The 13798-nt window shown below is 51.0% G+C and overlaps 1 protein-coding gene across 1 annotated transcript in view; it reads left to right on the top strand.

Moving 5' to 3' along the window:
- The window catches only part of CRHR1 (corticotropin releasing hormone receptor 1), a 53317-nt gene that overhangs the window by 19310 nt on the left and 20209 nt on the right, over nt 1–13798 (top strand). Inside the window, exon 2 of the mRNA XM_020880994.2 lies at nt 5224–5311. Within this exon, the coding sequence (XP_020736653.2) occupies nt 5224–5311 (88 nt within the window). The remainder of the gene's footprint in view (nt 1–5223; nt 5312–13798) is intronic.

The raw sequence follows: 13798 nt of genomic DNA, 5'->3' as shown, positions 1-13798 counted from the left end.
CTCTACAGTGTAATAATTTCCTGTTGGCAGATTTGGAAAACTAGTGAATGTTGAAGAGGAGATCAACGTTATGGTGGAAGGAAGTACACAGGAAAGCTCTGCACTTTTCACGAAAGTATGATTCAGGAATAAGCCAGGAGCGTGACAAACCCTTCCGCGGAGCCAGAGGTGGCTTAGATCCAGATTCTGTACAGAGCCGAGATTTCCTGAGAGGGGAAGTTGGTTGGGGAATTTCAAGAAACCTATTTCTTGGCATAATGCAAACCCAGCCCTCTTTTGGGAGAAAATGACTTTGTGAACCAGCGCATCCATGAGAGGTGAGGATCGGGGTTATAGACAGTCAGCCAAGGACAGGCATCGTACAGTGGCATTTGCTTTGGTTTCGTGATGAATCTGGATTTGCCCACTCCTTGTGAAACCCCAAGACATTAAGATTCAAGGCTAAGACCTTCTGGCTGGTGTATTTGCCATCTAATTAGAACCCTGGTGTGTAAGTGCTTTTCGGAGGCAATTCCATGCATTTGGCACTAGTCTGAGCTCTCGATTGCCAGGGTCTAGTGTGTGTATGGAGGGGACCTGGGTGCATGGATGGGTCACAGAGTTGCTTGGCCTTGGAGGGTCAGGGAGGATGCTGCCAAGGGGTGGGGCTCTGGGCCTGACGTTTGAGGCCTGCAGAGTTCACCAGCGGAAGGGGTGAGCCAGGGTGAGGAGTGGGCAGACCCCAGCAGGACCCCGTGTGCTGGGGAAACCATAAGTAATTCAGTGTGAATAAAACGTGGCGTGCTTTCAAGGAGGAACTGAAAGACCAAAGCACAAAGCACAGCTTCAGGCTTAGGATAGCGGTAGAATGCCAGGCAGCAGGGCTGATATTTTTATACAGGGTGTTACCGGTTTCTTTAATTTGCCTGTGGCTGAGTTGGCTGTGGGAGCCCCATTTCCATTCTGTGTGTGTGTATACATGTATCCGTGTTGGGAGGTGGCAGAGGCAGGGGTGAGTGACAAGCCAGGGCTAGGGGTCCCTAGTCCGCTTCTAGAAGAGGCTCTGGTCATCCCAGCGGAGCGGCCCTCCCCGGGGACAGCTCACAGCCGGGTGCCCGCTGACTGTGCCCAGCAAGCAGGTCTGTCAGCATGGACACTGCTCTCTGCTCAGCCTGCAGGAGCCACTGGCGGGCCTGGTGACCTCCACCTCTCTCTTGCTTCTGCATTTTTCATTTGGAAAATGAGGGTAAAGATAGTTCGCCATCTCTCTGGAGACTGTGAAGTTTAATTACTGATTAATAAAGTGTTGCAAGTTCCATGGGGCCAGAGAGATGACTGGGTTTGTTCTAATCACTCCTGGGTCCCGGGAGCGAGTTAGCTGACTCCAAGCTCTGGGCACGGGATGGGGGCACAGGGCCGGGGTGGGCTCGGAGCCTGGAGCTTGGCCCAGTTAGAGCAGAAAGACCCTCATGATGTGACAGGGGGAGTGTGCCCATGAGGGAATCAACAAAGCCCACTGCAGGTTCAGGCTCAGCCCTCAGGGGACGAAGGGGGCGAACCATCAGGGTGAACGCGGGAGCTGGGCACTTCTACCAGAGGCCGGGGGTGCTGGACAGGCCCTGACCAGGAGTGGGGAGTATTCGGTTCTGTCTTGGAATGTAGGGTGGGAGAGAAGGGATCAGGATCTGCCTTTGTCATCAGACTGGAGTGGGAAGGTGGGTGGTGCTAGTGGTGGGTGGAGAGAGTCTGGGCTAGTGGGCGGAGGCCAGTCTGGGGAGAAGATACAAGAGCAACAAGGCCGGGACTAAGGTCAGACAAGTGAGACATTTTTCTCAAGCATGGGATTTAAAAAGCCGCCTGAAATCACACAATCAAGATAAATAATATTTTAATGTTATCACTGATTTTTCCTTTTACCCCAGGTTCCAATAGGACCCAGCACTGGTAGTGAGCCTGCCTTTAAAAAAAAAATAAAGCTTTTTATATGTTGTTCATCATGGAATTTTTTGCATTGACATAGAATTTTTTTAATGAATTAATTTATTTTAATTGGAGGCTAATTACTTTACAGTATTGTAGTGGTTTTTGCCATACATTGACATGAATCAGCCATGGGTGTACATGTGTTCCCCATCCTGAACCCCCCTCCCACCTCTCTCCCCATCCCATCCTTCTGGGTCATCCCAGTGCACCAGCCCTGAGCATCCTATCTCATGCATTGAACCTGGACTGGCGATCTGATTCACATATGATAATATACATGTTTCAGTGCTATTCTCTCAAATCATCCCACCCTTACCTTCTCCCAGAGAGTCCAAAAGACTGTTCTATACATCTGTGTCTCTTTTGCTGTCTCACACATAGGGTCATCGTTACCATCTTTCTAAATTCCATATATATGCGTTAGTATACTGTATTGGTGTTTTGCTTTCTGACTTACTTCACTCTATAATAGGCTCCAGTTTCATCCACCTCATTAGAACTTATTCAAATGCATTCTTTTTAATGGCTGAGTAATATTCCATTGTGTGTATGTACCACAGCTTTTTTATCCTTTCGTCTGCTGATGGGCATCTAGGTTGCTTCCATGTCCTGGCTATTATAAACAGTGCTGTGATGAACACTGGGCTACACGTGTCTCTCTCAATTCTGGTTTCCTCGGTGTGTATACCCAGCAGTGAGATTGCCGGGTCATGTGGCAGTTCTGTTTCCAGTTTTTTAAGGAATCTCCACACTGTTCTCTACAGTGGCTGTAGTAGTCTGCACTCCCACCAACAGTGTAAGAGGGTTCCCTTTTCTCCACACCCTCTCCAGCATTATTGTTTGTAGACTTTTTGATACCAGCCATTCTGACTGGCATGAGATGGTACCTCATTGTGGTTTTGATTTGCATTTCTCTGATAATGAGTGATGTTGAGCATCTTTTCCTGTGTTTGTTAGCCATCTGTATGGCATTGACGTAGAATTTTAAAAAATATTGCATTAAAATATGATGTATCTGACTACTAAGATTTTTGGTGCCCAGCCCCCACCCCTTATATTTTGCACCTGAAAGGAATGCCTTGCTCTCACCTTAGTCCTAGCCCTGCCAGTGAAGGCTGCAAATGCTTGCTGGGGGCGTTGGCCACCACCCTGGCTCGGGTCTAAATTCAAAACTTGCTCACCGTGGGACTCGGACAAGCCCCTACCTCTCTCCCAATCCCGTTTTCCTCTGTAAAATAGCTCAGGCTACTTCCAGATCTATGTGTCTCTGCCTGAAGTCCTATTGCAGGAATGGGCACTCCTTTCAGAGCCCGAGAGTGGGTCTAACACTCGGGGATGAATTGTCCAAGGAGACACATGTACTGAAAAAGCAAGAGACTTTATTGGGAAGGGGCCCCCAGGCAGAGAGCAGTGGGGTGAGGGAACCCAGGAGAACTGCTCTGCCATGTGGCTCACAGTCCCAGATTTTATGGTGATGGGATTAGTTTCCAGGTTGTCTGGGGCCAATCCCTCTGACTCAGGGTCCTTGCCGGTGGCACACACATTGCTCAACCATGATGGATTCCAGCAAGAAGGATTCTGGGCGGCCAGTAGGACATATGGACTGGTGTCTGTCTTCTCTCTCCTTTTGACTTTCTTGAATTCTTCTGGTTGGTGGTCACTTGTGAGTTCCGAGTTGTAAGATAAGTCATGTAAGTGGTTACTATCTTGCCTGGACAGGGCAGGAGGTTTTGGTCACTGTTTCCCCTTATACTTCTGCAGTGAATTTTGTAGAACTGTTTGCAAATGGGTTGGGGCCGAGACCCCATGGAGGGTGGAGGGAGGTGAGAGAGAATCCAAGGGAGGGGAGACCCCAGGAATACAGAGCAGGGAGCAGGGGTAGTGATGTGGAGAGGAGTCTCCCATGAGGTCAGGGAGACAGAGCTCTGCAGGTCACCAGGCTCCCATGTCCTGACAACTGGAGGGAGGAGCTGATCACCATCCTTCCCTACCCCAAACCCCCACATGCTTCTTAGCCCTTCACAAATTAAATCCCTAGGGAAACAATCGTCTAGCCTCCAACCCTTGACTAAATGAGAATAGCCAAGTTCAAATCATTCATCGTGACCTATTGAGTGCCTGTTGTAGACCTGAAACACAATGTAACCCATTAATGTATTCAGCAAATTTGAATGCAATGAATAAAACAAAATCCCTGCCCTCTTGGAGCAAGCTGTGCTGCTTACAAAGGACTCCTATATACCCTGCATCCTGTAAGCCTGGGGAGATGGGGAGGCTATTATGCCAGTCTTTATAGGTGAGGAAACTGAGGCACAGAGAGGTCAAGTAACTTGCCCACGGCAACACAGTGAGACTGGGGCTGGACGCCGGGTGTCTTGACTCTAAATCCATAGGGAGGGTGTTGACCCAAGGGAGGGAGCACAGTGATTGTGCGGGGGTGTTAGGTGAAGGAGGGACAGCCCTCCAGGTGTGGAGCCCATGCTACTATCCCCAGTAGGCTGAAATTTTGGAATCAGAGTGATACAGAGTCCCCAGGGATGTAAGAAGCAGAGATTCTCCCTGGAATAAGGCACCCATCTTTCCAGACACATTTATCCCTTCGTCTCTCGGGGCCTCGGCTTCCTCGTCAGGGACAGCCACACCTGCCCCACAGAGAGTGAAGTATCATCGTGGATGTAAAAGGACTTGGTAGATGGTTCAGGCACAATTTGCAGTGACCAGTAATTAGCTGGGCAGGGATGAGGGCCGGTGAGGCAGCTCATTAAACCGCGGGCTCTGAGCTCCTACAGCTGGGGAGGGAGTAAGGCAGGGAGGCAGGCTCACTATTGGGGGGCTTCTGTGAGCCCAGGGGAGGGGAGGGGTGCTCAGGGGGCAGGTGGGAGGATGTGTGTGTCTCTGTGTGTCTGTATGTCTGTGTGTTGGGACACAGCTCTGCCATCCTTGTGATCCCGTGAGGATGGAGGTGGCTTTCTCAGACAGAGCCTCCCTGCCCTCAGGGAGAGAGTTCACCTCTGTCCCGGGAACCTGGGCTCCTGCTGTCACCTGCCTCCTTTTCAGGTTCCTCCGAGAGCAGGGCAGCCCCGGACGTTGTAGGCAAGAAGGAGACGGGGCAGGAGGGCAGGGAGGCTGGGTTGGTGGGAGAAGGGCGTGTGTCTGGATAAGACTGTACGGAGGAGGAAGGAGACTAGAGGCGGCAGGAAGTTGCAGTCCAGACTGCTCCTGGCACAGTCTAACCGAGTCCCTCGCCTCCTGTGCCCACAGGCCCTTCTCCTCCTGGGGCTGAACTCCATCTCTGCCTCCCTCCAGGACCAGCATTGCGAGAGCTTGTCCGTGGCCAGCAACATCTCTGGTGAGCATGCCCATCTGCCTCCTGCAAGGTTCCAGGTCCCCAGAGCCCCAGCACCCATCTCCCCCAGGCCTCCAACACCTGCACACGGCCCGCGAGAGGGCAGGGATAGCGGGAGATTCTTCTCTGGGGCTCCAAACAACCCATCATTTGTCCACAGAGAGCGGTGTTGAGGAGGATCCTGAAGCTGGATGTAGGAGTGGTGGGAGAGAGAGCTGTGATTAGGTGACAGAGGGGCTTGGGGCAAGTGTGCCCAGGTGTTATCTTCTGGCTCTGGGCTGGAAAACAGAGGAAGACACCCCAGCCCTTGCTGCTGTGAAAATCAACAGAGCAGAAGGCTGGGCTGTGACTCAGGCGTCAGTGAGGAAGAGAGCCTACTGTTCTGCTGCTAAAAATGCCCGGAGCGGAATATGTAGGGTGCTAACTATGGCTGGATGGTTGGATGGTATCACCGATTTAATGGACAGGAGTTTGAGCAAAATCCAGGAGATGGTGAGGGACAGTGAAGTCTGTAGTCCGTGGGGTCGTGAAGAGTCAGACAAGTGACTGAACAACAGCTATGTGCAGGACACCTGCTGAGGTGTTTGAGAACAGATCTTCCTTGACTCACGATGGGGTAACGTGCAGATAAACTCATCGTAAGTGGAAAATACCATAAGCCGAAAATGCACTATTTGAATACACATAACCTAGGCATGGCTTAGACTCATCTATTTTGACATGCTTAGAATACTTATATTAGCTACAGTTGGGCAAAACTATCTGACGCGAAGCCTTTTTTTTGTTAAATTAAAGTACTGTATGTCATTTACAGCATACTGAAAGTGAAAACCAGAATGGTTGTGTGGGTACAGAGTGGTTGTAAGTGCATTGACGGTTGTTTCCTCTCATGATCGCATGACTGTTTGGGGACTGTGGCTACTGCCACTGCCCAGCATCAGGAGAGAGGATTGTACCACATGACTAGCCTGGGAAAAGGTCAAACTTCAAAATTAGAAGTGTGGTTTGTGCTGAATGCATATTGTTTTCAAGCCATTGTAAAGTCAAAAAATCATTAAGTAGAACCATCATAAGTCGAGACTATCTGTGTATTAACCCAGTTTTCACAATGACCTCCTGAGGCAGTTGCAGGTATATCCCTTTTACACATAAGGAAACTGAGGCCTGGAGCAGAACTAGTAAGTGCTGAGCCGACTTGAGCCCAGGAAACCTGGCTTCCACGTACATCCCTTAGCACCGTACTCTACCCCTCCTCAACAGAAAGGACTGTAAATATTACTAATACTTGTATAATTTCACCATTTGCAAAGTGCTTTTGTATAATAATCCTATTTCATCCTCACAAGAGTTTAAGATGCAATACTTTGACCACCTGATGCAAAAAGCCAAATCACTGGAAAAGACCTTGACACCGGGAAGAATTAAAGGCAAAAGAAGGGGATGGCAGAAAATGAGATGGTTAGATAGCATCACCAACTCAATGGACATGAGTTTGAGCAAACTCCCGGAGATAGTGGAGAACAGAGGAAACTGGCGTGCGGCAGTCCATGGGGGTGCAAAGGGTCAGACACGACTTAGCGACTAAACAACAATTTATGCTCATGAGGAAACTGGGATGGGAGAATTAGGTTTGGGGGCTTCGGGGCCACGCCTTTTCTAATCTGGAGTGTGGTCCCTGAACCCTCATCCTGATCCCTTTAACTAGGGTCCTGGCGATGCTATTGCCCAGTGAAGATGGAGAGGGGTACCTGAGGGTCTTTGAGGGAATCTTCTTTGGTAATTCCTTTTTCTCTGCAGGTCTCTCTGTGTGATTTAATCCAACTCATTAACTGAGCACCTACTGTGTGCCAGGACCCATGTTCCCTGCAGAACAAAGAGGGGCTGACAGTCTGGTCTGGGGGTCAAGTCCATAAACCCATGTGCTGTGAGGAGCACAAGACGCGTGCTGGTGGAGAAACGGCTGCCGTGTGCTACAGGGAAGCAGGGAGTTTCTGATTCTGGGCCTGCGGAGAGAGGAGGACTCCACAGTGCCGAGCAGCTGCTCCCTAGCCTACTGTTCCCTCCCTACTGGCAGAGGGAGGAAGTAGGGGAAGAATGGGACCTGGAGCACTGTGTTCTCGTGCTCATAGTGGAGCTCAGTCTTGTTTTGTCTGCCCTAGGGGTCCCCGCTGGTAACCCTTGACTTCAGGGATGAGCGTGCCCTTGAATTCCTTGAGCCTCACTCTGTAATTGAAGAGTAGGATGGCTGATACCTGCCTCAAGGATCCATTGCAATTAAATGCACTACATTTAATGGCAATATTTCATAAACTGTAGAGAGCCATACCACTACTGAGTATTATTTATTATTGTTGGTAAGAGTAGGCTTTTATTTATTTATTTATTTTTTAGTTCTACCAGTTTATTGCTACCAACCCATCTCCCTCCACCCTCGTGCACACATGCTCAGTCATGTAACCCCATGGACTGCAGCCTGCCAGGCTCCTCTGTCCATGTACTTTTCCCGGCAAGAATACTGGAGTGGGTTGCCATTTCCTTCTCCATAGAACAGGCTTTTAAAAGTGCTTACCTTGTAGCTGGAATGAGAGGCAGACACTGGCCATGAACTGCTCACTACAGTGGAGGCGGCAGGAAGGTTAGATCAGGGTGGTATGAACCTAGGAAGGCTTCCTGAAGGAGGAAGTTTCAAGGCAAGTCTCTGAGAGATTCTGAGCAGAGACTGGCAGAGAAGAGTCAATGTTCTGAGTCAAAGCTAGAGTTGACCGAGGACCAGCAGGTGGGTTTGGTGGAAGAACAGGGGAGGGGTGAGACGGGAAGGGCAGGAAGCCTGGGGAGATACTGACAGCCCAGAACATCTGGCTGCAAAGTTGGCTAAGCTGGGCCCTGAGGAATGGGAAAGTTCTGGAGCAAGAGTCTGGAGCTCTAGAGGAGAAAGCCTGGGAGGGAGGAGACCTACTCAGAGGCCTGGCCTGAGATGGAGCCTCTCCCTGTCCCAGGCCCCGTGCACTGATGGCGGGGGGTGGGGGGTGGGCGGTGATGGGGGGCAGGTCAGTCTCCATTGACTGGCTTGTTGTGCTCCTGCACAGTGACATTCCTGAGCCCATGACGGTGTCATCAGTCCTCGGAGGCAGCGGGCCGTGATGAATGTCATCCATTCCCTGATGATTTGTACCCCGTGTCCCTGCCCCCAGCCCAGTCTGCCTGGCTTCAAGGCACGCAGTCCATCACCCTCCACAGCAGCCTCTGAAAACAGGCTATTTGTCTTCCAGCGCTAAGACCTACCCAGACCGATGGGCACTGGTAGAGACAGATGGTGAGGGTGGGGTGGAGGGACTGAGACAGATGGATGGGCGTCTGGCCTGGGGTGGCTGGCATTGAGCTGGGGCCCTTTGGGGGGCCTCTCACATGCCAGGAGCAGGGAGAAAGTGCATCCCCAGGGTCAAGGCTCCATTATGTGGCAGACCACAGACTTGGAAACGTATAAAATAATGGTATGAATATGATGATGCCAGAAAGTAATAGAATTATTGACCAGTGAACATTAGAGACACATGGAAATCATATTGCTGACAAGGACCCAGGGTAATTCCCTGTCTGAAGGTCATGAGTGATAATAATAAATAATGATAGCTAATATTTACTTGGGCTTCCCTGGCAGCTTAGTGGTAAAGAGCCTACCTGTCAATGCAGGAGACTTGGGTTCGATCCCTGCATCAGGAAGATCCGCTGGAGAAGGAAATGGCAACCCACTGCTTGGGAAATCCCATGGACAGAGAAGCCTGGCAGGCTATAGTCCATGGGGTCCCAAAGAGTTGGACACAACTTTGCAACTAAACAAAACAACAACAAAGATGTACTTAGTGGCTGTTACATGTCAGACTCCATTCTAAGTGCTTTAACCTCATTCAGTCATCACAACAATATTGTTAGCAAGTATTTTTATCATCATCTTATAGATAGGAACCTACAGCTCAGAGAAGTTAAGTAACTTGCCCAAGCACACACAGTTACTAAGCACTAGCCCTAAGATTTGAATCAAATGGGCCTGATTCTGGACATTTGCACCACTATGTATGTGGTCACCCAGAGAGGCATGGTATCCAGGGCCTGCTTGGTCAGTCATCTGGGGTGCAGAGTCACCCCTGAAGTGTCCCATACCTATACTGGGTTTACACACAGCCCCCGATCTTCCTTAGGCCCTGCTATGTTCCTGACACTGTACTAGGTGCCAGGAATGCAAAAATGAAGAGCCCATAGGATAGGAGGCTCCCACGCACATGTCCTGAGGAATCATACACCATACAAAGGCATCTTTCTATTCTGCCCAGTCGAGGAGGTCACAGCCCAATGACAAGATGGCTGAGCAAAGAGCAAAAGACTCTACGCCCGGCTTCTCCCTGCCAGGTGACCCAGGCAGAGCCCTTGCCCATTCATCCTAGCAGCAGCTTCCCAGAAAGGGCAAGCATGTGTGTTTCAGAGGCTGCCCTTGGGCCACCTGCTGACACCTCTGGGCGGCCTTGGCTGAGCTCCTCTCCTGGGCTTAAACCAAACAGGGGGCTGGGTTTCCCAGCCGCGCTTTCTGCCAAGTGCCCACCTAACCTGGCTCATTCAGAAGCCCCCAGTGGGAGACTCGACATAACTAGAGACAGGAACCAGGCCGCAGTCTTCCTCGGAAGTTACCTACCATGGAAAGATCTGCTGAGCACATCCGGCTCCTGAACACAATGGAAAGGGAACTAAATAATCCATCTAGGGGAAGAACCCAGTGCCCAGTTGTACACAAGCTTTCAAAGGGTTCTTCAAAGAGTTCTTCAAAGAACCCTTCAAAGGGTTCTTATCTATTCATTAAAGCAGTTCCCCGAGGACTCTGACTCAGCTGGTGGGATGCTGTTCCCCTCTCCTCTTCCCTCTATTCTCAGGGATTTGGGGCAGGCTGACCACAGGGCCCCACCCCCCGTGTCTGCTCTGGGCATGTGTGGGGAAGGAGGAAGATGTAGGACCAGTTTCACACACTACCTGGCTCCACTCCCCTGTCTCCAGAAAAAACTCTGAGGGATCTAGGTACCCCATGAGTGAGGAGGTGATCCACCACGTGATAGGAATGTTAACACCTCAGATACAGTGAGCACACACCTGCCTCAGGGCCTTTGGACGTGCTGTTCCCTCTTCCTAGAACACTCCCTCCCCACTCCCCAGCTATGCACAAAGTTCCCTCTCTCACTTCTGTTGGGTCCCTGCTTAAATGTTAGCACCAAATTAAAATAGCTCTCAGTCTCTCCCTCTCTTCTCTCTCTCTCTCTCTTTTTTTTTTTTTTTACTGTAGCTCCTACAGTAAAAACTTGTGAATAAAGAATAAAGTCTTTATTCCTCCCCATCCATTACCTTATGGACCCGGAGGGGCTCCATGGGATGGGTTGAAGTGGGGAGGAGTTGGCTCCTAAAAGTAACTCAGGCTTCATGCCGCTGACTAGTAATTCTGCTTGGCTATTTGCAAGGCTGGTTTACTCTGGTCCAAACTGTTTCTCACCCCAGAACTATGATATTAAAGTGGGAAAATATCCCCCAGGATTGCAGGAGAGATTGGGCATTTGTACCAGTGGGACCTGTGCTTCCTGAAGTCTCCGTCGTGTCCGACTCTTTGGGGCCCCATGGACTGTAACCCTGCCACGCTCCTCTGTCCATAGAATTCTTCATGCAAGAATACTGGAGGGAGTAGCCATTCCCTTCTCAGGGAATCTTCCTGACCCAGGGATTGAACCTGGGTCTCCTGCACTGCAAGCAGATTCTTTATTGTCTGAGCCACCAGTGAAGCCCAGTGGGACCTGCAGGGGATGGATATTGTTCCAGTAATCCCAGTCCAACAGCCCTGACCTTGAGGTCCTTATAGGCCCCATGCTGACTGACACCAGGACTTCCTTTCCTTCCTTCTCCCCTTCCCAGCTAGAAGATCCAGGTCCTCCCCACCCCCACACCTCTGGAATTATTTTTCTCTTTACTTTGTTCTGCTGACTTTCTGTCCGCTTCTATCTGTTTTATTCTCAGTGTCTTGTCTGCTATTTCTTCTCTCACCCTCTCCCTCTCCACTTCTTCCCCCCTTCCCTCCCACCCCACGCGCTATTCTTCTCAAAGTGATGAAGTGAATTGAATGGGTGGTATGAATTTCATCAGTGCCTTTCACATTGCCCTTCTCGAGGGGATCTTTCCAAACCCAGGGATCGAACCCAGGTCTCCCGCATTGCGGCCGGATTCTTTACCAGCCGAGCCACAAGGAAGCAGTATTTGACAAAGGTCTTTTACCCCCAGCCCCTCAAATCCTGTACACCCTTCCCCTTCAGAGGTTGCAGCCCTCTCCCGTCCCTCGATCTCTGGATCCCTAGCTCTCTTCCTTCCTTTCTCCTTTCGCTCTCTACCTCTCCCTTCTCCATCCGCTCCCTAAAATCAAGGGGCCAACCCAGGCTTTGAACTTTCTAGCCTGTATTTGGGAGTCAGAGCTGGTCGCCGCTCCTGATTGGCCCTGTGCTTCTAGCCACACCCCTGCTTGGCTCCGCCTCCCCAGGCCCCGCCCACCAACCCTCACCTCCCACCCCCCCACCCCCCACCCCCACCCGGACCCCAGGCCAGCTAGCGGGGCCTTTTATTCCGGAGGTAGGGGCAACATCGTCTCCTGGCCCCTTGCATTTGGTTTCTCTTCTTCATTCTCGCTGCCTCTCTCCCTTTCTCCCGGTCTCGCACACAGACGTTCATTCCCTGCAGGATTTTCTGGGTTGATGTAAAGGTCACGTCTGCTGCAATGTTCCCCCCATGCCAGCTCCGTGCAGCCTTTTGTGAGCTTCGCAGGATGAGGGAGGGAGGGAGACAGCGGAGGAACCCAAGGCACACGGACGGGCGTAACCAAATGCTGTGGGAGCCAATTGCCCAGCCTGGGGACCGCTGTGGTGCAGTGGGAAGAGCCCTGGGCAGGCATGAAAACCCACCTCTGCCTCTTAGTGTCTGTGTGACTAAGGATAAACAATCTGCTGGGCGTCCGTTTTCTTATCTGTAAAATGGGGAGAATGAGCACCCACGTTGGCAGTTGGTGTGAGACCCGTATTAGATGCTGTGGAATCCTAATCTGTACGGAAGACTAGGGGCAAAAGGCTTCTCCCTTGGCCCCTCCCACTCGCATCTCCCCGACTAGCTGTGGGCGGGGTCAGGCCTCTGGGCACTGGCTGGGACCTGGTCCTAGGGACCAGGAGGGCCATCAGCTGAGCAGTGGGCTTCTGCCTTGGCTCTGGCCTGGTCTTGGCTGTGGCTGGTGCCCAGTGGTGATCTAACCTAGGTTGAAGGGGTGCTGGGGGGCTGTCCAGGGCCGGAGAGAGAGAGAGGGCGGGGAGAAAAAGCGGGTGCTACACTGAGAGTGTGCCTTAGGCAAGTCCCAGGTGCCACACGTGACATTCCATTTAATGCTCCCAGAGCCTAAACTGTGAATGTGTGAGTGAATGAACCATCTATTGAGGAAGGTTATTAAGTCAGATATAGGTATGTGTAGATATATGAAAAGTCAAAGTGTTAGTCGCTCAGTGATGTCAGACTCTTTGCAACCCCATGGACTGTAGCCCACCAGGCTCTTCTGTCCATGAAATTCTCCAGGCAAGAATACTGGAGTGGGTAGTCTTATTCCTTTCTCAGGGGGATCTTTCAAACCCAGGGGTTGAATCTAGGTCTTCTGCGTTGCAGGCAGATTCTTTACCGTCTGAGCCATCAGGGAAACCCATGTAGATATACAGGTAGATGGAAGCACTCAGCAGATGCCTGGCACTCACTCATCTCTCAGTAAATACTGCTTCTTTCCCTACTGCCTCCTCGATTGTCCCACCCCCCAGATTGGCACGCAGTGTGGTATAATAGAGTACTCGATTTAGAGTCCAAAATACCTGGTGATAAGGCTTGGTTCTTTCATTCATTGGCTCATGACCTTGGGCAAGTCACTTAACTTCCCTGGGCCTCAGTTTTCTCATCTGTAAAAAGGGAATAACAAATCTGTAAATTTTTAGACAGGGGGAATAATGGCATTGCAGGGTGGGTGAGGAGCAAACAAAATACATGAAGAAGGGCTTTGAAAAACACAGAACATGGTCCATAATGTTGTCCCTGCCTCCCCACAGCCACACACCCGCAGCTTTTCCCCTTCTCCGGGCTCAGCTCTATCCGCAGGGCCCGAGGCAGATTAAAATCTCAACCTGCTTTCCTCAGTCCCCTACCCCCAGCACCTCTCTGTGATGCCACTCATGGAGGCGCCATGGTGGCACAGTGCCAGGGCTTGACCCACCTCCACCGCCTGGCTAGCCGTCTCCTTGTGTCCATGAAGCCCCAATTCCAATTTCTTTCTCTTTCAGTTAAAACACTTGGCCTCGAGGCCTCTGTCCCTTGAGTCTGGACTTGCCCACACACCCTATGAATAGCTTTGATTAGAAAGAAAAACCAGCATTTGGTACAAGGGTTGCCCCGCAC

Source organism: Odocoileus virginianus, chromosome 17 (genome assembly GCF_023699985.2).
Source record: "Odocoileus virginianus isolate 20LAN1187 ecotype Illinois chromosome 17, Ovbor_1.2, whole genome shotgun sequence".
NCBI lineage: Eukaryota > Metazoa > Chordata > Mammalia > Artiodactyla > Cervidae > Odocoileus > Odocoileus virginianus.
Note: the sequence above shows the minus strand (reverse complement) of the source record. Positions and strands in the feature narration are given on the sequence as shown.